Raw genomic sequence first — 27,933 nt, 5'->3', positions numbered from 1 at the left:
CAGAATCTGCTAGCTGATGAGACACCTGTGTCAGAGTCTTTCAATACTTGTTTGAACTAGTACTTCTACTCATGAGTCAGACGGTCCATGAAGCTGTCACTCACTTCCCCTTGTCAACCCAGGCGAAGAAATTACAGCGAGCCTCGGGGTTGGAACAATGTCCCTGAGGACGGGCGCACACAAAGAACTGTTTTCCCATGTTCGGGCCCTCCTTTTTAACGGTACGCAGCACACAGGGTTCCCCGTGGACCTTACAGGAAGGGGGAGGGGGCGGTCCGTGCAGTACTGACTTCCAAAACACTGACGATGCCCCTTTCTTGGGATCTGAGTGTCCCATGGAGGGCTGTGGGGTTAAATGTCTTCTATGGGTCAGTTGGTCATTCTCCTCTGTGGTGCTGCTGCAGGTGTACAGCGGTGGTGAACCATTACAGACAAGTGACGTATCTTTTTGGGAGCTTTGTGATGAGGTGATGTCATCCAAGCCCACTGATTTTTCACACTGTTTCACAGGAGCTTTGGTTGAAGGAACGGCATTTGTGAGTTTGGGTTTGAAAAAGGAAAGGAGGCTGCCCTGTGGCTTTGCACTACCCTTGACTGTCTTAGGTTTTTTCCCCTTTGGGACAACAGGGTCCGAAGTTAACAACCGTTTCTTACTTGAGGCGATGCCAGCTCCGTGCGGCTTTAAATTCTCCCTCCTTTCCTCCTCCTCTTGAGATCCAGGTAATGCACCCCTCGGCTCAGACTGAACTGGTTTTTGTTGGTCCACCTTAACAAGGAAGCGCAAGAGTTTCTGTTGCTTGCCAGCAAACTCAGGCAGGTAGCGAGTACAGAGGGGAGGGGGCTTTGAGCAGGGCAGGAGGGAGCAGCTCAGTCGCCCCCACACAGGACAGTGGTCTGAGCCCTCCACCTCCGGCAAGATGTCCACAGCCACAAACTGCTTCTTGGCTAGCTGGCAATCTGCGAATATGTAGTCGATGCGTGTGCCGTAGTTGGTCTGCCGCGCTCCTGTCATGGTGGACCAGCATGTGAAGGCATTGGTGCGAGTCGGGTGGAGATGGCGAAAGGTATCCACAAATTTCCCACCTTGGATTGAGTCTGTTGAAGTTACCTCCCATTCCTCGTGGGGTCCCTCCTCCTCATTTCTGTCTTCGTCCTGTGCGCCACCGTGTAAAAAGCCATTCAGCCATTTCCTCCCAGGGTTCTCCCCAAAGTCATCCTGAGAAATGAAGAAAAACAAATTAGGTAGAGTGTCATTGTTGTTCATTTGTGTACACTGTGCACATTTGGCAGACACATACTATTTTTATGTTATTATAAATTTGGCAAAAGGAATTGCTTTACATTTTATGAAACACACTTGTGTTAATATTAGAGATCGACCGATTATCGGCGCCGATATTCAGCATTTTGACGCATATCGGCATCGGCCATTTTGTTATTATTTTTTTTTTGTGATACGGGACATGACAAAAACACCATTGTGTGTGGGACAAGACTATATGAACACGTTTGGGACAAGACAAGCTGTCAGAGACAAGACAAAAACAACAACAAAAAGAACAAGTAATAAAAATAAATAAATACAAATATATATTATTATTATATATATACGATAAAGAAATAGGAAAATAATTAAAAATACAGAAATAGACTAGTAGTAGCTCATGGCATATTGAAATAGTGGATGTGAGTGTGTGTGTGTGTGTGTGTGTGTGTGTGTGTGTGTGTGTTTGTGTGGGTGGGTGTTTATTGGGAGGGAAAAGTACTGTGGCTAACTTCTGTGGGTGGTTGTACAGGTAGAGTTTGGCAGAGTAATTAAAGTAAGTAAATAACTGGGTAGTGCGTCTCCTCCTCCCCTGCTTCGCTTCCTCTCCCCATGAAGTCACTCCCCTATCTTTTATTTTATTCTTAAAGGCATTTAAATGAAGTTAAGTGTTGGAGTTTGTATTATTCAAAATTTTTACGCCAATATTTTCCCTTTTTCTGCAAATTAATATTGGCTCCAAATATTGGTTATCGGCCCCCTTGACTACCGATAATCGGTATCGGTATCGGCCCTGAAAAAACCATATCGGTCGACCCCTAGTTAATATGATGCCGGAGGAGACCGTGAGCCTAGTTTAGCATAAAGACTGGAAGCAGGGGGATACCATCAGCCAATATTTATTGAAAAAAAAACTCCACCATTTCTGTTCAGATTGAACAAAAACAGACATTCAATAATTATTATTACTAAGGAACAACAAGCAAAATATTGACATATGACAGTAATCTATCCTCTTACTTACAATATCACTAGGATCACAGTGGTCTATCGGCCGGTGAGATGTATTGACGTCTCCTAAAACAATCACATGGCTGAAAAATAGAACACAAAATAATAAAAAAAAATTAGGAGAGGTGTTAATAGATAAAGTTGCAGTTACAAACACGCTCACCATACATTGTCCAAAACAAAGCCCGATATCACAATTTAGGTAATGTGTTACATTAACACATATCCGTAATCTAAAAACTTGCACATCTTTGATTATTCTGCTCACTCTGCACAATAGCACAGCTCTTCCTTTAAAGGGGTAAATGAACATATGATATTACTTTGTATAATGTCTATATCCTGACTTGCTTCTCTTTATGTTCTCTATGTTTATGTGTATTGCATGCTTACTTTGTGTACCGCCAGACCAAGGCATATTCCTCGTATGTGTAAATGTACCTGGCAATAAACCTGATTCTAAAGTACTAAATATGCCTTCTACCACCAGCCATACATTGTGTAAGATAAAGTAAGGTTGTTTATAACTGAGATAGTAGGTACCGGAGACTAAGATCGCGTCAAGGTACGTTTGTTATGGCTCACTATGATAATCCTGATAAACTCTATTACGTATGCAAATGTTCGTGTGTTAATACAGTTTGCTAAAATTATTGAAGAAAGACTGCCTTTCTTCAGTCATTGATGAATGTTTGATGACTTGTGCTTGCAAGCATTAAAGATCTTACTTATTTTACTTGAACATTGTGTAAACTTGTATTTCATCGACAAATCTCATCCTAACTAGACAGCAAGGTATAAGTGTGAAATAGCTCGAGCCCAAATTTACAACAGCCATAACCAGGCTGCATTGTTAGAAAGTAAAGCAGCTCCATAGTTACAATGTCTGCGTTACAAGCAGAATACATATGTGTCTCATTTTGAACAAAAATCTCTTTGTTCAGTTTGTGGGATCTTTTCTAACCTCTTACCTCCCGCCTTTGAGTAAAGCTTCGGCTCGACACTGAAGCAACTTGTAGAACTGCAGTTTGAACTGCTTTCGCTCCGGCTTTTCAGGGTCAGCGCGGGGACAGTACACATTGATCACAGTGACAGTTTTCTCTTTGTCCTGACACCTGTTAGAGGCAACAACAAAAATCAAAGGTTTATAACTAACAAGCTAATTTCTAACCTAATAAGTATGAAGCATAATCAATTACTTGCGTGATCCTTTTCAGAGGAAGCTCTAAATTGATCAAATAAGGCTGCTAGTTAAGACTTTGCACTAGTGCACTACAATGACTAGTGCAAGGTGGATACATTTACATTTTTATTCTAAAAATATACGTGTACATGAACAGAGATGAATAACCAAATGCAGCACATATGACATGCTTTTTAAAAGAAACATGAAAGTATAGAGATGCACTGATCCACTATTTTTTGGTCCGATCCGGTTCCGATACCTGGTTTTTGGATATCAAACGATACAGACACTGTCCGATATCATAATTATTCTACATTTCTTTGTTGTTGGTAATGTTATGTGTAAGGTTAGGAAGGCTTAAGCAACACAGCAATTCTAAAATAAAGAGCAACAAATATACACAAATGCATTTAGGTTCATCTGAACTGCTTTGAACAGTTTGAATGTAGAAGATCATCAGAAGGCAACTTTTCAATTGATAAATTCTAATATTAATGTTTGCTAAATCACATAGTTATGGTGGGAAAATTCTAATTTCTTTCATAGTTTGAATCATTTCGTATGTATTGCAGTTGCAGCCATATCGTAACCGATACCGATATTGGATCGGATCGACCCCAACCCTATAAAAGTAGAATATTTTTTTCAACTTACATGATTCTGTGCTGTGTGATAACGGCTCGTCCCTCATTGTCCAAAAGCTGCAGCTCCTCGCTACAGAACTCAGTCTGGTCACCGTAGCAACCGACAGCCCCTTCATGGCTGGTCAGCAGACCCGTGAGACCCTCCTCAACACAGAACGGAGTGGCACTGTCTCTACAGTAAGTGGCAACCCCTGTGTCATGAAAGGAAGGATAGAATAGTTAGTTAAGGGCAGCTGCAGGTGTAACAATAGGCAGTTGCATTAACAAATCAGAATCCAAATCCGGAAAGAGCGGAAATCAAAATCTTACACTCACTCACTCACTCACTCTTTCTCACACACACACACACACACACACACACACACACACACACACACACACACACACACACACACACACACACACACACACACACACACACACACACACACACACACACACACACACACACACACTAAAATATGACACAATGTAATAATGTAAGCACTGGAAATAATTTGAATACGAAATATCTACAAATATTTGCTTCATGTACAGACAGTTTAATTAATGCCCAGATTTTTTTTATTAAATAATGATCCTCTAATAGCAAAGTGAAGTTAATTCCAGTACATTCTTATTTTGGAAGGGTGTCTTGTCAGGGTAAACTTAATATAATTGGAAAAGGAATCTAGAGAAAAAAACAGTGGTCCTGATTTGGAGACTGAAATTGAATTGTTATGAGAATGGAATGCACCTGAGTAGCCGCTGCGTCCTCGACTGAAGCTGAAATAGGAGTTGAAGCCGTCAATAATGGCAGTTCTTTCATCTAGTAAGTCTCCTGTAGGCGGACAAATTGTGTGTTTAACTTTTATTTTTTTCATAACAGACCTCTCTTGACTCACGATCGACGATACATGACAGCTCCAGCCTTTTCAAAATAAACTCCTAAGCTAACCACTTACTTGTTACTTTGGTCTCTTGAACACAGACAATATCTGCGTCCAGTGATTCAAGAGCCTTTTTAATGCCACCTCTGAAAGTCCTTATGCCATTTATGTTCCAGGTAACGATCTTCATTTTGTACAAACTAAAAAACTACGATTTGGCTGCAGAAGACAGAAATAGGCTACAGAAATAGGACAAAGTGCACAACCGGAAGCAAAAAGGAAGACACGTGGGATACAAGCGGAAATGTATTTCTTCATACATTTTTTCGTTATTTATCTCCTATTTCGTGCTTGATGATCAAATTTAATCGCTGGACTTATTGGGTTAATGTTTTTTTCTTTTTTGTTATTTTAATGCATGTACAATAAATGCACCAACAAGACTGGAAAAAAAAATCAAGTTTTAAAAACAGCGTAATATGATTGTGGAATTACTCAGGTTATTTTATATTGACATTGTTTTCTTGCTTTCCAGTCACGTCTATATTGTTACATTTTAAATGTACATATGTACGTAAATATTTTAATACATCATTTTCGTATTTATTTTGATGTATTGCCTTCATATTTTTCATTTCAGGAAGATACACGTTATTTAATTGTCTGTTAATGTTCTGATAAATATAACAAAAATAAAGCGCAAAGGAAATACCGACGTATAGGTATGGCATACAAAAAATAAAGACTAGTATGGACTATATTCATATTGCGCAGAATTCAGATTGCATTGCCATGTTGCCAAGCTAGAGGGTGTTGTGGTGCTTTCAGTTTTTCGGCGCGCTTTTGACACCAGAGAGCTCTCAGTGAAACAAGAGAACCGGGTGGGAGGAAGGAAAGGAAGGAAGGAACGCAGCTGCTCCGAATCCTGGGCTGCTTGTTCCCGTGGCGACAATCGCGATTAACAACCGTTGCCCCTGACAGCGCCCGAAAGAATCTCCCGTTTCGCTTGCAACCGGCGAAAACCTTCGTCGTTGAAATAAAACCATACGGTGAGTAGCAAGTTTTGCTAATGGCTCGCCATCCGGCGTTAGCTAATTAGCTTGGCTTGACAGCAGTGTCTTGACGTTGCGACCCCGTGAGTCTTGGTAGTCAACTCCTCTTTTTCTCAGTCAAATTTAATTTTGCTCATTGCAAAGCTAAGAAGCTAGCTAGCGAGCTCAATTCTTTTACTCGGCTTTTCTAATAGCATTGTCTACATTGTGCTAAAACTACTCTGGCTAGCTGTCCCCGGCGGGCGGCCGTGTCCTGTTCCCTGTCCGGTGTCGTGTTAGACGTATGTTGTAACCTTGTCAGAAAATGAGTATCCTCTTAAGATACAACCTAACTCTGGAAACATCTAGGCTGCCAAACTATTAACTGTAATACATACTTTAATGAACTATGTATCTGGTACTGCTACGGAGAACTAGATAGTGGGGTAGGGTGGGACAAACAGATGCTTACAGCATGCATCACTTGGCATCGGCTGCTGTGTCCATCTTCGGTCAAAGAAGAGGACACGAGGAGAGGAGAGGGGTGGGGTGGGGAAGACTCCGCCCTAACTAGTTAATACTGGTGGTCAAAGTATCGTGAATCCATATTGTTTCCACTGCTTATTTCTTTGGGATGCGACACTTACAGCACCTGTCATCACTGTGTAGCTAGCTACACTCAGTCGTAGCTGGCTGTTTATTCTGGAGAGATGTAATCTAATCTTGCCGATATTGAATAGCACTAGCATTGGTCAGTGATGTGTACAGGCCAGCCTTCCCAGTATTTTTATTTATAGAGATAGTATGTTAACTGCAGAATTTAAGAATCATCAGTAACGATTTTTAAATACCAGGGGCTATAAGTGCGTATTTTCAAAAGATGAATGGCAGCATGAGCTGAAGGCCGAACTCCTTTCTTATAAGTGATACTAAACCACAGTCGAATAGGCTCACTGGTATTCACGGTGTATACACATTTACAAACTGCATCAGTCAGGGTAAGTTATGGCTTGGATTTGTCTAGTGGCAATTTGGCCTTTTGGAATTGAAAAGTAGAAGTGTTTTCCCACTCAACCAACCCTGAAGGAAATCTGTTTGTATGCATTTTTGCCTAATTAGTGTCACAATAGGATTTACAAAACACCTCTTTTCCATCCTGGCCTTTGTTCTAACAATCTTAAGTAGTTTACATAACCTCCATCTTTGTGTTTTTTTTCTTTGGTAGTGTGGAGTAATGAGAGTGCAGGAGGAGTGAAGGAGGCAAGTGTCCCTGTAGAGCATTGGCAGACTAGAGAGGAGGCCAGGCGAGGATGCTTGAGGCGGATGCAGAGCCAGCAGCAGCGGGTCAGGCAGCAGAGGGAGAAGAGGAGGCAGACATGGGGAGCGGAGACTATAACGCTGATGTGGTGCGGCTGACTCTGGAGCTCCAGGAGGCCACAGAGGAGAAGCTCCAGGCAGCGCGCTACGGCCTGGTGGTGCTGGAGGAAAGCGCCGCTCTCAAGACCAAACACAGGCAGCTGGAAGAGGAGCACGAGACCCTCAAAGCCGAGCTACAACAGCTCAGAGATGTAAGTAGAGCCCCAAGACCTTCTATATATATATATGTGTATATATGTAGTCTAGACTCTAGACAACAATAGGCTTGGGAAGTTTTCCTTATCCCAGGCCCAGCACATGCTTTTTCCAATGATATACGGCCGCTTTGTTAAATACATTTTTACAACGGTTTTATTTTTCACCGTACTGCTCATTAGTTGGTTGTTTTGCCCTTTTATTCATATGTTTGTCTTAACATCAAACTTGGTGTGATGATGTGCTAGTTCAAACTGAAGCAAGCACTGTTTGATTTCACATTTCACCATCTTCCACTGAGGTACTACTACATTTCTTATGTTGACAGCTTTGCTCAGTGTTAGTTGCTCCAACATAGTCAGTGGATTTTCACTGACAGTTCTTGGATGTCACTTTTTCCCCCTGTGTTGACAACGATGGTTGAACTTGTGATCTTCTTATATATAATATGCAAGCAAAGGTAATAACAGGATTTTACAGACAGGATGCAATGGAACCGTAATATCATGAATTTTTATTGTTTCAACTGTTACCATTGTACAAAAAAACACGACACAACATTTGAATGGCTGCTATTTTACAAAGACACAATCTCCCTATGATTGCTGCTTATTTAAATTTTACAGCTGACAAGCTACCTTACGGCAGTATATCTAGGAATCCTACAAAGACACTACTGTTATCCTTTCATATGTGTAGCAGCAGTGACCAATGACATGAATTTCATGACTCATCACTTCATTGCGTTTTTTTAACTGTCTTTCTGCCGCCACCTTGCTGTTACAGCTGTGTGACCTTGTATTAAATGGATGGGCTTGTGAGAGCATGCTGAGTCACTTTTGCTCTTGAATGTAATCTGATGCATTAGAGGGAGAAGACAGTTTGGCACAGCCTTCCCCGCCAATTAGTCAGAATATCCGGTGATTTTAGAGTATCACATTTTCTCTGTTCATCTTAAAACAGATTGTGATACTTAAATGCTATACATTAACGATTGAATTTGTTAAGTGCCGGATTGTCGATGTAAAAGATTAGAACAATATGTCAAAACTCATTATTATCATTTGATCCATGCCTTTCACAGATGTACTGGATTTTCCACATATGCTTCTCATTCATTGTGTGTTCTAACAAACTGTGAGCTTCCTAGTATCCCTTTCTCCCTCTTAATAAATGATTAACAAATGTCCAGTAAACTTGACAACCGCTCCATTAACTGTGTTTATAGAAGTGTAGTTTGTACAGTTGCACTCCAGCTGACTTTTACTGTTTATTTTATTTAAGGTGCATTTCATAAAAATATTGCTGTGAAATTCTCATGCTCACACTGACATAGAGGTGAAATACAGAAATGCACCAGATGGGCCTTGAAGGGAGTGAGCACTGCTGGAATAGTAAAAAAAAAAAAAAAAAAAGAAAGAAAGGAAAGGAAAGGGAAAAATGGTTTATGTAAGAAGTTAATCCCATACATTTAAATCCTATCATGTTGGCAGAGTTTTGTTTTTGCTATTGTTCCACCCAACAGTTAAAATTAAGATTCAAATTTTTAAAATCTTGCTTATTGTTGGATATTAAGCAATAAATATGTGCCAGTATTGCAACAAAAAAAATTGGTCCACCCTGATGATTTTTAACCACACATCAAGCAAAGCTCTTTATGTCCTGAGGGACGTAGTGGTACAGAATTTCAGCAATTTTTGATAATCTGCATAAACCTAATATCTTGCTTTGGCCTGATTTATTTTACAAAGCAGAGCGGACTCATGTGTTGTGAATTAGCATTGTTATATAACCACACCAGAATGTTCAGTTGAGCTTGAGCATGTTTATTAGCATGTTCATTTTATTTAACTCCTGATGTGATCGTACGATTCTCAGCAGTCATCGATGCGTAATGTTTTAAGGTTACTAATTATGACAACCACAAGCTGTGAAGACATGTCTGCTATTCCACTGTTAAGTGTTTCTTTAACTAATGTCTGTAAAGGCCTACAGACATTAGTGCCCTCCAGTCTGAGCCCTATATGAATAGGCTCAGGATGGAGGTTGTGTGTCTTAGAGACTTTAAGTCTCTTGAGGCAAAGTTGTCATATTGAGCTTTATAACATAACAATTTAGGCTCTCTTGATCAGATTAGCTAGGTAAAACTACAGCGTGGAAGCTACTGTAGTGTGGAAAAAGTGTCGTGTTACCAAACCATAACGGCGATTTCCTCAATGATCAGGTTAAAGCTGATGTGTTGCAGTGAATTCCTGTTTCCCTCCCTTTATGAAAGCTGTCTACATGTCTTGCCTTCATATGAGAAGCACAGCTTGAATGCATCATTTTCTTTCAGCACCGCATGTGTTGTTTCGATGTGTACAACACTCTAGCCTGCAAGATACTTCACATTTACACATAACCTTCTTTTCTTTTTGTAAAGGCATTTGCAGATTCTGTGAGCAGTCAGAAGCGTGCAGCTGCTGATGGAGAGTGCAGGGAGGAGAACATGCTGCAGGAGACTCTTTCTAAGGAGGCTGCCCTGACAACACGCATAGAGGAAGTCCAGGCAGACATCAAGCAAGCACGCCTAGCTCTGAGCAATTCCCATGCCGAGATTGAGAGACTTGGGGTGTTCTCCAACCAGCTCAAGAAGGTATGGGGAATCGATCGGTACACTTTCATACTGGTGTTATATTGTACATTATCAGGACCCAGGATCTATACTACTATACTGGGAAACAGGCAGGCTATAGAAGCTGTGTAGCCTCATTCCCATCATAAAATGAACTTTGGCTGACATGGTATTGGTAAATGTATGTTGTGTTTTGACCGCGTGTTGTGCTCTACAGGAGTGTGAGTGTCTGGAGGCAGAGAAGGGCCATCTGAGGGATGAGATGAAGGAATATAAAGTACGTGAGCTGCGCCAGTTGCAGGACAATGCCGAGCTAGAAGAAGAGAACATATCTCTGCAAAAACAGGTGTCTGTGCTCAAGGAAAACCAGGTCAGTTATCACTTAAGCTACAGTTTATACCATAAAGAGGTTAGTTCTACCTACTGGCTATTAATATAAATGGATGGATTTAGATATCCACAATGCATGGTATTTAACATATCTGTAGAAATACACTATTGAGTGGAAAAAAGTGTTTATATTTACATATACTATTTTATACTTGTAAAATGTTTATTTTTTTTTCACTTTAATACAGAGTTGTATGAACATTGTTGAGCACCGCCTGCGATCATTAGCCTGCATGAGAACAAAACTGCTTTGCATGCAACAAACTTCTAATCTCCCTCACATGTTTGTGTGACATAACTTCACAACTGGGATGCAGATAGTCCAGTGTGTGGAAGAGACTGGACAGGCCAGTTGCTGGGTGATTCATGTCATTTATCTACAGAAAATGGCTTCCACAGCTGAGGACAACAATCCTTCCTTTATTTCCCAGTATGGCTTCTTCTCCTGAGAGCCAAACATTACGTCCAACGAGATACTTCACTGGCAGAATGCAGCAGGAAAAAAAGAAAGCATTATAGTGTCAAGTAACATTAAGGAAACTAGTCTTTGGTCATTTCATTATTCACAATAAAGCTATTAAAAACACCAAACCCACCATGTAGATTAAATATAGTTGTTATAGGTTTTATGGTGGGCATGTACCGGTAATTGGTATGTATGCCAGACCTTCAGTTAAGGTTTTTTATCAATTAATACGATGATGGTGAAAAATATTCTGATGTTGTTTCACTCAGGACAAACACATACTGAAAGCTTCCAATGTTTTAATCGACTTTCTTCGAGATGTGTGTGTTAAACTGTAATTATCTTTCCTAGCAACAAAAAATTAACAATCTAAGCTAAGAGCAATTTCTAAACATAAGCAGTAAGCACACCTTCTAAGTGCTGTTCACATTTTCTCCAGCTGCTAAAAGCTCAAATGCTCTCTGCTCATTGTGTAGCAACAATGTTGCATCCTGGATTATAAAGGATGTAGGTATTCTAGTGTGTTGTTGATTTATGTAGTCAAGGGAAACCACCATTGTTTAGATTCCTGAGGGTTTAAGACAAGTGCTCCCGAACTCAGATACACTGCCTGTGTATGTGGTAGCTCTGCCAAGACTCCACGACTAGTGCACAACTCGGCGCAACAGAGGCCTGTTGGTGTGTATCATCTGTTATTCAACTTTTGGATAAAACTTAGTCTTGCCTCTAAAGTCTCTCAGAAATCCCTGTTTGTTGTTAAAATGAAACCACTCAATGATTTTAAGTACTAACCAACACATTGGTTTTATTTATAAAATCTTGGTATTGTTATTTCATGTATACTATGTCTAAAGATTTATCAAGACAACTAAATGAGACAACTGTATTTAAGTATTATATAATAAAAATGTAAAGAATTTCAATTCTACACATTCAATGAAATTGGACTGAATGTATAATTGATAGGTACATTTTGCATGCCGGGGAAAGAATATGCACCCATATATGGTGCATAGTACAGTAACATGGAAAGACTGCTAAAAACAGCCTTGTGGTTGTGCTCCTTCTTCACATTTCAGGTTGAGTTTGAGTCGATCAAGCTGGAGCTGAGCCGTAAGAATGAGGACCAGGATGAGCAGCGGTCCCAGATAGAGGAGGCTGAGAGGCTGAGGGAGATAGCGGAGCGGCAGCTGGATGAGGCCCTGGAAGCCCTGAAGGAGGAGAGGGAGCAGAAGAACAGTCTGCGTAGAGAACTCTCCGCCCTGACCCTTAACCCCTTTGATTCCATGGGGAACCTGGAGCTCCACTTGGACCAGCTGGATGACAGCCAGGAGGTGGGCCAGGGGGGAGAGGGAGAAGGAGAGGAACAGGACAGTGGCTATAACAATGGTCCTGGCTCTGCTCCCAATTCTGCTCACCCTCCTCACTTGGGCGGCTCCAAAAGCAACGGCCTCATCCAACGCAACTCCACTCCGCGTAACAGTGACGTGTTCCTGCGCGCCCCAGCCTCCGGCCTGGTGTCGGACCTGCTCAGTGAGCTGCACTTTTCAGACAGTCAGAAACTAAAACAACAACTCCTACAGGTAGGCAACTGGACAATAATATGTTTAATTATGGGGATTCACAAAAGAAAACTCATAAAACGTATATATAAATATGTAGCTCCAGAAAAAAATAAAAGAACAGTCTGGATTTTTCTTGAATCTTCATCTCTACATAACTTATTGAAAATGCTCCTAATGACAAAAAATGTATAGTATTTTGGTAGGAATGTAGTCAGTAGTTTATATTATAAAACCAAAATGTTCATTCATCTCAAACATATGCCTATAAATAGTAAAACGAGAGACACTGAACATTTGGAGTGGTCTCTTAATTTTTTCCAAAGCCGTGTGTGTATTTTTTTCTTCAAGTGTCAGTGCATCTGTCCTGTCTTGAAAGGATGGATCAAAATCATCTAGTTTTTAGAAGAAAAAAATGCTTTTTAGCAACAGCAACAACTATAGACAGCAACTCAGATCGGTTTGTGTGTGTAAGCTGTTAACAGGGGTGTCTGCCACTTCCTGCTTTAGACCACATCCGCTGTATGTTGGTGAAGGTGTGAGCCTTTATTTTTATATATGAATGGCACCACATTCCATCTTCTACTTCACCAAGCAATAAAGTAACCTCCCACAAATAAAGGGTGCTTGATAAAATTAAGGATGTCTTGAACTGTCCCTGTCTGTCTGAAAGATATATATATAATTAATGATGCACTTAAATCAGGGGTTGGGTTAGCAAGCTACTACCCACCAGATGTTGGAAATGGGGAGCTGAATGGGGTCAGCCACTGTTTTACATAAAACATTCATGAAGAGTATAGGTAGTTGGAGGAGCAATTTGTGTCCTTTTGTTTTGTGAGGGGAAAAAAATCAACAATCAAAATTGGCCTATTAACCTGTCTTGTAACTAAAATGGACCAATATTCAGCTAATTGACAGCTTTTAAGAATTCAAATAAAAAAAATTAATGTAATATATATTTTTCATACATGGCAAGATTTTTATGTTGTTGCTTATTTGTGTGTGTGTTCCCAGGCAGAACGAGAGAAGTCCACTCTGACCAGCAAGGTGGAGGAACTTCAGCTGCAGCTGGTGATGTCCAAACAGGCTCTCAGTCAGCAGGAGGACAAGGTGGGCTCTCTCACGGAGCAGCTGGAGGCCGTGCACAGCAGCCAGCAGAACCAGCAGGACGCTGATGACGAGACGGAGAACGCTGACGACGCGGCCTTTGACTACGAGGTGGACACCAAGGGCAAGGAGGTGCTGGAGGCGCGCATGCGTTCAGCCAGCGAGGAGCTGCTCAAGCTGAGAGATGAACTGTCTCAGGCTGGGACGCGTTACAACATCCTGGAGCAAAAGTACAAGCACGAGAAAGACCACTGGAGGTCTGAGGCCCAGGAGCTCGCCGACAAGATCCGCCAATGCATCAAGTCCAGCAAGCAGGACCAGGACCGCATCGGTGACCTGGAGAAGGAGATCGGAGCCACCAGGAAAGTGGCAATCGATTCAGAAGGCCACCTGAGCGTCGCCCAGGAAGAGCTGCTGGCCTTCTCTGAGGAGCTGTCCAACCTCTACCACCACATCTGTGTGTGCAACAACCTGACGCCCAAACGAGTTACCCTGGACTATTACCGTGATGGTGCCAGGGCCAGTGGCGGAGGAGGAGGTGCACGAAGACCTCACTATGTCTACCCTCGGGACAATACACGACCCAACGAGAAGTTCATCTCCAAAGCTGCAGCGCTGCAGTTTATGGGGGAGGTGGACAGTGCAGGAACCAGTGGAGAATCTTCTAGTTGCCCCGGATCCCCCACCCTGGATTTCAGGGACCCCTCCAACGTCCGCAACTTGGTGGCAGTCATCCGTTGCCAGATAAAACACCTCCGGGTAAGACAGCGCTGCCTATCACATACACTATGACAGAGTTGTACTCTTGTACATGATTGTTAGTGATATCCTGTGCAAATTCCACAAATTCCTTCGTTGTGACTGGATCAGAGAAAGACTCTAATCAGACTGTAGCTGAGTAACTCCTGTCTTTGTTCAAATCTAACACCTGGTGAAGACACGCTGGTGTGGGTTTGAATGGATTGGATTATCACGGTTCACAGTGGAGTGGTGGCTTGAACTATAGAGAATCCTTTTAGGAAACAACAGTGTCTGGGACACTGGGCCCTTGCGTTTTTATCTAGTTTGAAAACACACACTCTTTTGCATTTCTGAAGATTTGTGTTTAAAATAAAATTGTTAAGAAATCTGACATTAGCATTTCAAACATTTTGTATGGTTTTGGCAATTGTTGATAATATGATAGAACTATACTCTATATAAGAGGAACACTGTTGCTATAATAAGATATTCCTTTTTTTATTATAATTTTTTTTAAGATAACCTTTACTTTGTCAGTGAAACAACAACCACATTCAACGGTCTTTTTTTCCTCTGTCAGGTGGCAGTGGACCTGTGTCGTCAGAGGGGAGCCATGCCTTACTCAGGGTTGAGTGCAGCCGGAGAGTCGGAGCGGGACCCTGAAAGCCTCATGGAGGAAGTTCTAAAGCTCAAGTCTCTTCTCAGCACCAAGAGAGAGCAGATAGCTACCCTCAGGACGGTCCTCAAGGCTAACAAACAGGTAGGTCACAGCAAGCACTGGCTACTCTAGTGCGTTCACCTTTTTATCTCTTTGCACTGTTCTTACTGATTCTGGATAAAGACATGAGCAAATTTGGGCAAATACGGCTAGCTGTGGCGAAGCAGGTAGGGCGGTCGTCCACTGGGTTGCAGGGTCGGCGGTTTGATCCCTGCCACATGTCGAAGCACATGTCCCTGGGCAAGACACTGAACCCCAAATTGCTCCCAATAGTTAGCCTGCTATCGGCGTATGAATGTGTGTGTGTGTGAATGGTAAAGTGGGAATGGGAACAGGTCTCCCTTGAAAAAGAGTCTCTGGCCTTAATATATATATATCAGCATTTTGATATTCATTTTAATTTCCTGATTGGGCAAGATAGCACGAGCTGTCATTATCATTGATGCATAATCTTGACATAAGCAGTAGGGTCGACCTGTATCATTAGTACCTTGTCTAGACAGTCCCTCAGGCTCACGTGGTCGCGCACCTTGACTAAAGTGTGTTGTTGCTCTCTTCAGATGTTGGAACTCTTCCCCCCCCCCCTCTCCTCCCCTCTCCTCCCCTCCCCTACCCTTTCCTGCGCCTCAAGCACTGCGTGACCTGCTTCCATCATTGCATTAGCAGTCACTCTCCCTTTCACGCACACACACACATAAATACTCAAGGAGATCTATTCTGTTGCAGGGCTGTTCTCATATACAGTACAGTGATTTACCTTCTCAAGTCAAATTTCTTGCAAGTATTTTGGTCAGGGAAAATACATGTGAGACTTTTGCATTGTTGATTGCATTCAAATCACACTTATGTAGAAAGGTGATCACACGGGAGGGACAAACTGGGCTTAAGCCTTAAACTGTGTGTCCTCCAATTAAAGCTGGTTTGATTACATCTAAAGTATTCAGTACTGAAATTTAAAACAATCTGGTCGGTTTAAAATGCAAACCATTTTGGATGCCGATGCCTTTCCTGCAGCTGGGGTCTCTTTTCTGTCCCTCCATTCGGATTAAAAATCACCATCGATTTCTTTACAAGATAATTAAACGGCAGGCGATGTTTAGAAAACCAAAAAGGCTGTTTTAAAAATACTGTTTTTATAGACTCCCTAGACTTTTAACCATCTGGATACAAAAAACAACACTTAAATCCACTTTCTCATGTTGCACCTGTTTCAGAATTTAAAAAAGGTGGCAGACTGTCGTGAAGCTTGGTAAAACAATAGAAAACAATAGAGTTGCAACCTGTGAGTTTCTTCCATTCATTGTGCAATGTACAAAATACTTTTTTCATTCAGATGGTGAGAACAGTCTGAGGATTGTGATAATAATGTCAGATAGAGTTAAATGTTTTTAAAGCGACCTGTGTATTTCAAGGATCGCTGGTTAAATACATTTTAATGAAAGAAATGTGGTGGTATGGTTAAATATAATTGAACATTTAATTTGTTCTATTCTTAATATTATGCATTAAACACCCTGCTCTTTAAGAAGAAATGTTGCTACAATAGTGCATAATGGTGCAATTGTTTTTCCTAATGCAGACTGCAGAGTTGGCCCTGTCCAATTTGAAGACCAAGTATGAGACAGAGAAGAGCATGGTGTCGGAGACCATGATGAAGCTGAGGAACGAGCTCAAAGCCTTGAAGGAGGATGCCGCCACCTTCTCTTCACTGAGAGTCATGTTTGCCAGCCGGTAAGATATATATATATTATTTTTTTTCATGAGGAAAAAGAAGTATTACATTCAACAGTGTTTTTAAAAAAACTGATGGGAAGAGAAAAAAAAATTACATTTGGGTATTGATTTTGTCCTTTTAATTTTTAATTTTTTTTATTGCTTACATTTTATTTTTTATTTTTTTATTGGAAACATGTTGATTTAGTTGTGATTGTCTGGCCTTTGCCTCCTTGCTAGTGTTCTTCATGCTTGGTAACGGTGCTCTTGTTGCGGTACAGCATTTGCTACCATTCGCGTAATAAGCTTACCTTGCTTATTACGCCTGACGACAATCCGAGCGGTTCACGTGAAGATTATGAACCACATGCTCTGCCCTGTGCCGACGGGGGAGGAGGCAAGGACAGATTTGTCCCATCAAGCCAGGTCACATTAGGAAAGGAGAAGCCTTAATGTTGGCGGGACACAGGGTGGGGACATTAGATAGGATGAGAAGGTGTTGGTCAAGGGGTTAAACTTACAGACCAAAACAATGCAACGAGTTCACTCACTAATCACTAACCTCTTCTTGGCATGGATAATTGTTTGGAGAAGTGTTGAGTTGATGGGTGAACTAATGTTTTTTTTTCTTCCTTTCCTGGACAGCAAAACTGTGTCCATTAGTATTTGTTTATAATTGACAGAGCAGCTTCTTTGACCTGCATTACCTGTCTGAGCCTAACCCAGACAGTTATGAGCTGGTATTTGATTATCCTTAAGTAGGATTGGAGAACAGACCGTTGTCAGGGACCACAATATCTGTTGCAACAGGCTAAAGATTACAGCTTAGAAAGATCCTTGTGTTTCTAATTAGGTTGTGTGGTGCCATCATGTGGATAGCTTGAGTCACTGCATTTTTCTACAGTTTATGATAAGTCGCACCCTGCGTTCCAATACCCATGTTATACAGTGGCTTGAAAAAGTATTCATACCCCTTGAACTTTTCCACATTTGTCACGTAACAACCACACACGTACATTTATTTGATTGGGATTTCATGTGATAGAACAACATAAAGTGGCGCATAATTGTGAAGTGGAATGAAAATGAAACATGTTTTTCAATTTTTTTTTATAAATAAAAAACTGAAAAATGTGGCATGCAAAGTATTCAGCCCCCCTGAGTCAATATGTTGTAGAACCACCTCTCGCTGCAATAACAGCTCCAAGTCTATTTGGGTATGTCTACCAGCTTTGTACATCTACAGACTAACATGTTAGCCCATTCTTCTTTGCAAAACAGCTTGAGCTTCAGATTCAGCATCAGATTGGATGGAAAGCGTCTGTGAACAGCAATTTTCAAGTCTTTCCAGATATTCTCAATTGTATTTAGGTCTGGACTTTGACTGGGCCATTCTAACACATGACTGTGCTTTGATCTAAACCATTCCATTGTAGATATGGCTGTATGTTTAGGGTAGTTGTCCTGCTGTAAGGTGAACTTTCACCACACTCTCAAGTCAGTTGCAGACTCTAACAGGTTTTCTGCCCTGCATTTGGCTCCATCCATCTTCCCATCAACCTTCACCAGTTTCCCCTTCCCTGCTGAAGAACAGGACCCCCACAGCATGATGCTTCCACCACCATGTTTCACGGTGGGGATGGTGTGTATAGGGTAATGTGCAGTGTGAGTTTTCCCACACATTGCATTTTGCATTATGGCCAAAAACTTAAATTTTGGTCTCATCTGACCTGAGCACCTTCCGCCAACCCTTGCCACAAACCATTCGGGGTACGTAGCAGATAAGACCAAACTTGAAGTTTCTGGCCTAAATGCAAAATGCAATGTGTGGCGGAAAACTCAAATTGCACATCACCCTGAAAACACCATCCCTACCGTGAAACATGGTGGTGGCAGCATCATGCTGTGGGGCAGCATCAGAGTTGATGGGAAGATGGATTGAGCCAAATACAGGGCAAAAAAACCTGTTAGAGTCTGCAAAAGACTTGAGACTGGGTGGAGGTTCACCTTCAAGGAGGACAACTACCCTAAACAAACAGCCATATCTACAATGGAATGGTTTAGATCGAAGCATAGTCATGTGTTAGAATGGCCCAGTCAAAGTCCAGACCTAAATCCAATTGAGAATATCTGGAAAGACTTGAAAATTGCTGTTAACAGACACTCTGCATCCAATCTGACGCTGAATCTGACACTCGGGCTATTTTGCAAAGATGAACGGGCAAAAATGTCAGTCAGATGTACAAAGCTGGTAGAGACGTACCCAAATAGACTTCGAGCTGTAATTGCAGCGATAGGTGGTTCCACAACGTATTTACTCAGGGGGGCTGAATACTCTTGCACGCCACACTTTTCAGTTTTTTATTTATAAAATAAATTATAAATCATATTTCATTTTCATTCCACTTCACAATTATGCGCCACTTTGTGTTGGTCTATCACATGAAATCCCAATTAAATAAATGTACGTGTGTGGTTGTGACGTGACAAAATGTGGAAAAGTTCAAGGGGTATAAATACTTTTTCGAGCCACTGTATACTATTTAGTATGGTAGAAAAAAGATTTAGGATGTGCACCTGAATTGACGTCACATAGACGGAGCCTCCATTTGAAAACAAACGGGGATGCAATAGATATACTTGGGGGAAAGATCAAGGCGCAATGTTATGATGAAATAAATGAGTAAAAGTATGTCCTAATAGTATGCGTACTGCATCCTAACTAGATCATCTTTATCGTCAGATGTAGTATATAGAATAGGAAAAAAAGAAAGAGTATGCAATTCAGAACGCAGGGACAGTCACCGCTATTTTCTTTCTCTCAAAATTATTATTACTTGTGGTTTAAAATAATATTTATTAAATGCTCATAGTTTAGCTTATTTAAGAGGATTTATTTTGCACCAGCATCACACATGTTCCTTGTTATATATCAATATAGAGTCAATAGTTATGTGTCTAAAAGACAACATCGGTGTTTGGACTCACTTATTTTATGTTTTTTTTTAGATCTATGAAGTTAGTAATTAAACAAAAAAACTGCAAAAATAATGCATTATTAATGTTTGCTTACATCTGGTGTTTAAAAGTTGTGTGTGTGTCCCCTGGCTTTTGTCCTTTTAACATTGCCCTTGCCTTGCTTGTTGCACGTTGCATCTTTCTTTTCGTTTGTTGTGTCTCAGGTGTGACCAGTATGTCACTCAGTTGGACGAGATGCAGAGGCAGCTGGCGGCGGCCGAAGACGAGAAGAAGACCCTGAACTCCCTGCTGCGGATGGCCATCCAGCAGAAACTGGCTCTGACCCAGCGGCTGGAGGACCTGGAGATCCCTCTGTCTCCCCACAGCCTGAACAGCAGCCCGCGCCGCTCCCGGGCCAAAGAGCTGGCCACCAAGTCAGGCCGGGCCAACCGTAGCCCCCGCAGCAGCCCCGCACGCCCCACACTGAGGAGCAGTCCACGGGCCAGCCCCGTGCTTGGGGTGCCCGCCATGGCAACGCACCACCTGCGCAGTCTGACCCGAAGTCTCCACACCAGCCCTGTAAGATCCTCCTCCCCCTCTCTCTCTCTCTGTCCCGACATCCCCACCCAGACAAGAGGCAAGGCTCTCCCACCGCGAGACGCCACCTTCATTAGAAGCCGTAGTGTCAGCGATGTTTTTAATGCAGAGTCCAGTTCCTGCTATTCCCTAAGCCGTAAAAGCTCCAGCAGCTCTGTCAACAGTGAGTTAATGGTCAAAACACCAGTCAGAGATTCAAGGAAAGATGTGGCAGGTCGGAGAGCTTCGTTCCCCTCCCGTCAGGACACCTTCATTACAACGCGTGTAATACCGGCCTCTTCCACAAGGCTAAAGTCTTCTGTGTTCTCTTCATCCATAGCTAATCTAACCTCTTCTAAAGCTGTGCGTGTGTGTCCTCCTAACACATCCGAAGCATGGGGTGAAAATAATAAACAAAAGCCTGATCTAAAACCAAACTTAGATACTGCAGTAAGAAGGAAACAGTTGAGTCAAAGGCTGTATTCTGTACAAACAGCAGCTGCATGCCGTAACACAAGTCAGTCAGATACAGACTCTTCTAAATCGTCAGCTGCCATGACAACCACATCTCCCTTTGTTTATAATCCAGCCAGTAAGAGCAAGATGACGGGGATCTGTAGAGAGTCTAGGCGGCGATTATCCACTTCCTCAAGTCGAACCACTGAGGAAACGCACATTAATGTCAGTAAAAGCTTGGGCAATAAAGCTCAGGTTACATCTGCCAGGGCCCACAGCACACACTCTAATAAATCATCTCGCAGGCGATGAGATAAAATAGCCTGAAGATGTATAGTTTACTCTTAGCTAAACTAACTTCTCTTTATTAATACTTTATGCTATAAACTATGAAGTAAGACATCTTTAACATTTTGAACAATCATTTGTATTTTTGCACAAGATCGTAAAGGCTTAATCTAGAATTGTTTGCTTTTATACATCTCACTTTCAATGATAACCTGTTTTGGAGCCTTTTAATTTGCTATTCATTTATCTGTTAATCCGGTAATGCTTTTATATTACCCTCATCTTTTTCACTTAATTTTTTTTTAAGTTGAAACTAAATATGTCTTTTTTTTTTGTCTCTGTCTCACCCTGTCTCCGTAGCGCTGAAAAGCTCCTTCCATTACTTCAAACCCCTTCTTCTCCATAAGGACCTGTCTTCATGTTGACTCCCCCGGCTCCCTGTTCCTTTCCCGACTCGAGACATCCTGTCCATCCCAGATATGATGAAACATTCCCCACTATAACCACCAGAATTATGGACTTAAAAAGCAAAAAGTAAAAAAAAAAAAAAAATCTCATCCCGCCCTTTTGGTTTGCTCTGATTGGAGCGGAGAAAACCTGCATGCAGCCTGGATGAAGAGAGAAAATGTGCTGCTCATTCCTCTGTGAAGTCATTGACTTGTTGTATCTTGTCCTAAGTGGATCCAATGTCCATCTGGTCTTGTTCAAGGCTCTCTGTGTTGTGGTGAACCATTGACAGTATTTATTCCAGAAAAAGTGACTTTTCATTTACAGTATTTACTGTCCTCAGACTTTGATAGAAGGCTAAGATCTGTTTTTAAAGGGTGTATGTCTTTACACTCTTGCCTTTTTTGTCTGGCACATCCTGCTTGGACCTGTCCCGCGTCTCTTAGTGTCTGTAAGCCAATAGATCATCTGTGATAGCTCTCCTAGGTAGTTTGTTTTTATAGAAGAAAAAATGCAGCCTTACTAACAGAATTGCTATCCTTCAAGTAGAGAATGTTGTGTCTAATTGCTATCTGTTGTCTTGAGGTTCCTCCCTTTTTTACTGGTGGTACAGTTACAAGCCCCTTATGCGTTTCTGGCTGTTTGCTTATCAGCCACACCCTTTAACTATTGGTCAGTAAAAACAGCATTCAATTAAAGGAAATTGATCAGCCATAAGTTCACCACCTCAGGTCAAGTGGAGTAATCGGATACAAGATTTGGGAGAACTTTAATGTGCATATTACTTTGCAATCTATGCAGACCAAGTCAAGGCTGTGCTTGTATACTGCTTGCTGTTTCTTTAAGATCAGGGTGGATTTTGAAACTTAACTTCACGGTCAGTTGACAGTGGCAGGATGCAGTTATTTTTGCCATTTAGCATTACTCACTATAAGCAGCTTTTGAAAGCACTACTACTGTGCTACTTTAAATGGCATAACTGCAAGCATCATCCCATTGGCTGATAATGTATGTTCCTGCTTGTTGGGCTGTAGGTTTTAAAAAAAAAAACACTGTCCCACATCACTCAAGATTTCATGTGGCTTGGTTTACCTAAACCTAATATTAACATGTCTGGCCATGCTCATTTTGCTCATTTACACAATCATGATTATATTTCCCATTAATGTTTTGCTTTTCCTCACTACTCTGGGAAGTCAAGCAATGATATTCATGTTTTTAAATTGCATCCTTCAATACCACCAGGCTTTTTGTGTGCTATCAGTTGGCATGTTGTAATTAACTCTCATTAACCCACGGCAACCTAGTTTTGTCCTGTGGCTGCAGCATCCATTGTTTTCAGTTTGGAATGCTTATATTGGTAGAAGGTTGCTGTTAGGGCTGCTGCTTGTAGAAAAATGAAATAATAATAATAATAATATTGTCCAATACATTTAAAGGCATAACAGGGTGCTTTATATTGAGTAGCACATAATGCATTTAAACAACAAAAAAAAAAAAAATTTTTAGAAAATAAAAATTCAAACATACTCCATCATGACATTGCTTTGAATACAAAAAATATAAATAAAAAACATCTGTTGATACCCCAACATAGGTTGCTTATAGAGTAGTTTGAAGGCAGGCCTGTGATTTGAGGACTTCAGTGCATTTGTTAACATTGGCAGTGTAACGACACCTCACTGAATGCAGTTTAAATTCTATTAACCTGATGAGACCAATCATGATATATGAAACAGCTGTAAAATGAGGACTGACTGAAGAAAATCTTAACATAGTTTTATTGTTTTTAAGCATAACTGTCCTGTGGTTTAGTTAAGTCCACGTCCTGCTGCTTTTTTGTTCTTTCTTTTGTTTAGTGCCTTGGTTTTGATCTTGTCTGTTGTTTTTAGACTACATCACATTTTCTCAATAGAGGCTACTATTCAAACACTGTAGTTGTGATGTTTTATGAAGGTATGTTTTACGTACGTTTGAGGAAACTCATTCAGCAGTGTCGGCACTGAATTAAGTGATATTTCATAATGGTAAAAAGTGGAAATGTTTTCTCATTATGTCATATTGCTTTGAAGGATGTAAATGGATTTCTTAATCTATTTAATTCACTCTGTGAATATGTGTGTTTAATTTAATTACCATTGTTGTATAATAATTTTTCAATGTATTTATGTGGTCGGCATTATGTGTATATTGTTCTTGAGGATGACATGCACACACTCCGCATTAACACATTTGATGGTCCTGATCTTTGTATGTGTATGCAGTTTCCTTCCATTGACCCATGAACCACTTTTGTCATGAAGAATAAAAGCAAGCCAACACTTTATGTTGATCGTGGTCTTTTGATTTCAAACACAGTATGAGTTGTGTAACATGAGATAAGATGTTTTCAATTCATGTCATTATATAGGGATAATACAGTACAGCAGGCTGCTATTGTTATGTGGTAAATTGTGTTTTTTTTTTTGCTTCGTGGTGAAGCAACATGGTCTGTCTGTGGTGAGAAAATACAGACTAATAGTCCAATTGCTTAGTAGAAATAAACTTATGATTGTACAATGTTATTGAGGTGACTCATCTTAAACAGTTTGCTTAATAACAACATTTTCTTTTTGGGGTGACTATAAAATGTGTGTACAGCTCTATGACAGACCAGGCCGGGGGTTTAAACTTGTGTAATGTTTCCTCCGCGATTGGTTACATTTTAAAAATCCAGATCCACATGTCCAAAGGCCAAGACAAATTACAACCTGTAAGAACGAGCCCTATTTTACACACGCTTTTAAGACATCAAATATAGTGACACAAAAGCAAAAAAATCCAAGGTCTCACTCAGCACACTACATAACCTCTAAACAAACATGAATGCCCTAAATAACTTCCTCAAAAGTACTTCGACGCCTGTCTAACAGGTTTCTAAATCTCAAATTGGTTTATTTTGTGGGCATACATCAGGTCGGCAATCTGGCCACGCCCCCCTTTGGGGGGAAAACAAAGCGATCGTGCCATTGACTATAATGCAAAATTGCGGTCCAAAACAGCACAAAAAGAAAACGATCAGAGGTAAATAAGTTAAAATTTGACCGACCGACACAATGTCAAGATCCTTTACAACAACTCTGCCAGCTGGATAACGTTAAAGACACTTATTACCTAGGGGGCAAAACCCCCTTTTTTTTAAAAAAAAACAGACATGGAGCGTTGTAAAAGGTTGTTCACCAGAAATTATATCCAGGACCTTCCAGGAATCCCAACCTGGGTGGACAACCTTGTCAACAAGCTGCTGGAAAGCTACAGCGGGCCGGCATAGAGCAAATCAGAACCACTGTTTAAGCGAATGGGGGTGGGCTAATGGGGAATTTTTTTAACTTATATCATTATGAAACTTTGCAAGTTGATTACTGACATTAAAACAACAACTTTTTGTATTACAGTAAAATAAATTTTTTACACTGTTTTTTCCAAGGGAATGTCTAGCCGTTTCCTAAAATACCAGCTGGAGACTCCAAAAGGACACTTTTGGTCCATGGACCATGGCACATTTCATTTCATTTAACTTTTATTTATCCTCGAGAGACCAATTGAGGGGTGACCCTCATTTTCAATGACGTCGAGTTCAAACAAATTCCAAGGAAAAACAACAATGCATACACGATATTCAATGCAAATACATCAAATACACAACAACAGGTGAAGAGAAGAAAAAAAACAAAAAAACTATTGAAACATTTACACCCCTACATAGTGGTGAAGAGTGGCAGCAATTAAAATGAAATTAAATGGGTGAAAGTACAATATAGCCTAATTAAAACAGTTACAGGTAGAGTTTGGCAGATTTAAGATAGTAAATGTAGGCCTATGACATGAAATGTAACTGTGTAAAAAATTTATTTTCTATGTGTTATTGATCAAATTTGAACTGTGATTAGGAAAGGCTTCAGGCAGTTGGAGATTTGTTTTGTTTTCAAAATTTAAAAACAAATTGACTTGGTTTTCTTCCAACATCTAGATTTTGGGGCTTTGCAGATATGCAAATTTGCGCATCATTAGTAAGATATTGATGATTTTTCATATTTATTTAAACATTTTGGAAAATACTGTAATACAAAAAGTTTTTGTTTTAATGTCAGTAACTGGCAAAGTTTCATAATGATATCTATAAGTTTAAAAAATTCCCTATTAGCCCATCCCCATTCACCCCCATTCACTTAAACAGTGGTTCTGATTTGTTATGTCGGCCCACTGTAGCTTACCAGCAGCTTGTTGACAAGGTTGTCCACCCAGGTTGTGATCGTGGAAGGTCCTAGATGTAATTTTTGGTGAACAACCTTTTACAACGCTCCATGTCCATAAAATCACTTTGCCCCCTGGGTATGTGATTAATTTGGTCAATCTAAAACCATGTCTTTTTAGTATAAGCATCAAGCTGGCGCAATGATCCGACCCATTGGCCAGAGATATCATGCCCTGATATATATCTTCACCTCACTGAGTCTATGTAAGCTGATTACACGTGAAATAATTGTTATTTTAAGTGTTGTTGTCTGTAATAATGCTTACTATGTTAATATTGTAGCGCTATGCCTTGACTAACTGCGGTCAAGCCAGCCGACCCATCGAAAACGACAGGCAAGCCAGCCGACCCAAGTTTTTGCTGTGCCTGTTTGTAGGCCAACTAGCCATTACGGTTATAGCGCCACAGAACTAGTTTCAAAATAAAAGCATATTTTCCAAATAAAAGTAGGGCTTAGCTAAGACCAGGCTTAAGAATGGACCTAAGACAGTAGGCTAAATAAAAGCAAATACTATCAAAGGAAATGTACGGACGTTGTGATATGTACTTTCAAAATAAAAGCCCAACTAATTGACAAAATGTAAGCTTATGTCAATAGTTTTCTTTATTGGAGATTTAAAAGGAAACGCCTTGTTATCACAGACATCTAGTGGGCTTTTATTCTGAAACTACACATCAGAATGTCCTGAAAGTTCTTGTGTGGCCTCATGGGGTTGTGAACTATGACCCTGCAGTGGAATGACTCTGGAATAACAGGGCGTTTTTTTTTTATAAATTTAATCCAAAATCATATCTAATTTCTCTCATATTTTCAATATCTAGTGGGCTTTTATTTTGAAACTACACATCAGAATATCCTGAAACTTCTTGTGTGACCTCATGGGGTTGTGGACTTTGACCCTGCAGTGGAATGACTCTGGAATAACAGGGCGTTTTTTTTTTAATCCAAAATCATATCTAATTTGTCTCATATTTTCAATATCTAGTGGGCTTTTATTTTGAAACTACACATCAGAATGTCCTGAAACTTCTCGTGTGGCCTCATGGGGTCGTGATCTATGACGCTGGAGTGGAATGACTCTGGAATAACAGGGCGTTTTTTTTTTATTGGGGTTGTGTACTATAACCCTGATTTGGAATTAGTCTGTGATAACAAGGCGTTTCCTTTTAAATCTCCAATAAAGAAAACAATTGACATAAGCTTACATTTGTCAATTAGTTGGGCTTTTATTTTGAAAGTACATATCACAACGTCCGTACATTTCCTTTGATAGGTTGCGTTCCGAATCGCATACTCTTTCTTTTTTCTATTCTACATACTACATCCGACGATAAAAAGAATCTAGTTAGGATGCAGTAGACATACTATTGGGACATACTTTTCTCTCTTATTTCATCATAACATTGCGCCTTGATCTTGCCTCTTGCTTTTATATCCGTCGCATCCCCGTTTGTTTTCATAACATGGACATAGGCTTCGTCGATGTTACGTCACTTCACGTGCGCACTGGATTGTGGGTCAGAATCGCCCAAATAGGATGCACTTTTCAACACTAACAATCTTGGCCGCATGAAGTAGACCATCCGGGTATTCTAACCATCCTAAATCTGGCCACAAGAATCGGGACATCCTAAATCTTTTTTCTACATACTATATAGTAGAAAGTATGCGATTCGGAACGCAACCATAGTATTTGCTTTTATTTACTGTCTTCTGGTATGTACCAGACAAAGGCATTTATTTGGAAACTATGCTTTTATTTTGAAACTAGTTCTGTGGCGCTATAACCGTAATGGCTAGTACAAACAGGCACAGCAAAAACTTGGGTCGGCTGGCTTGACTGTCGTTTTCGATGGGTCGGCTGGCTTGACTGTACCAACCGTTCTAACGGCTCTTTACGATGGCAAACTCCCAGCACAGGGGAATTTTTGGGGGCATGGCGAAGGAATAAAACCATGATGTTTGTTTTTTACTTTGTAAACCACACAACAGCTCAGGACATTGCAGATATGAGCTATAACG

The 27,933-nt window shown here is 40.7% G+C and overlaps 2 protein-coding genes across 2 annotated transcripts; one reads left to right on the top strand and one right to left on the bottom strand.

Annotated features, from left to right (window-relative positions):
• Positions 1-100: 100 nt before the first annotated feature.
• On the bottom strand, positions 101-5,169 carry apex2 (APEX nuclease (apurinic/apyrimidinic endonuclease) 2; the record flags this gene model as incomplete). The annotated part of the gene is made up of 6 exons (XM_080030456.1): positions 5,050-5,169; positions 4,842-4,925; positions 4,116-4,296; positions 3,247-3,390; positions 2,289-2,358; positions 101-1,216 (listed from the first exon to the last, which is right to left on the bottom strand). The coding sequence occupies exons 1-6, from the start codon at positions 5,162-5,164 to the stop codon at positions 101-103; spliced, it is 1,710 nt and encodes a 569-aa protein (XP_079886582.1). The 5' UTR covers positions 5,165-5,169.
• A 696-nt stretch (positions 5,170-5,865) lies between these two features.
• LOC307252615 (protein bicaudal D homolog 2) lies at positions 5,866-23,892 on the top strand. Its single transcript, XM_080030329.1, has 10 exons — positions 5,866-6,023; positions 7,231-7,573; positions 10,000-10,212; positions 10,409-10,561; positions 12,127-12,630; positions 13,627-14,478; positions 15,041-15,220; positions 16,758-16,909; positions 20,074-20,428; positions 21,530-23,892. The coding sequence occupies exons 2-10, from the start codon at positions 7,316-7,318 to the stop codon at positions 21,533-21,535; spliced, it is 2,673 nt and encodes an 890-aa protein (XP_079886455.1). The 5' UTR covers positions 5,866-6,023; positions 7,231-7,315; the 3' UTR covers positions 21,536-23,892.
• The last annotated feature ends 4,041 nt before the right edge of the window (positions 23,893-27,933 follow it).

This window comes from Ammodytes marinus (genome assembly GCF_949987685.1).
Source record: "Ammodytes marinus genome assembly, chromosome: 7".
Classification (NCBI taxonomy): Eukaryota; Metazoa; Chordata; class Actinopteri; order Uranoscopiformes; family Ammodytidae; genus Ammodytes; species Ammodytes marinus.
This window is presented reverse-complemented; position numbering and strand designations above follow the sequence as displayed.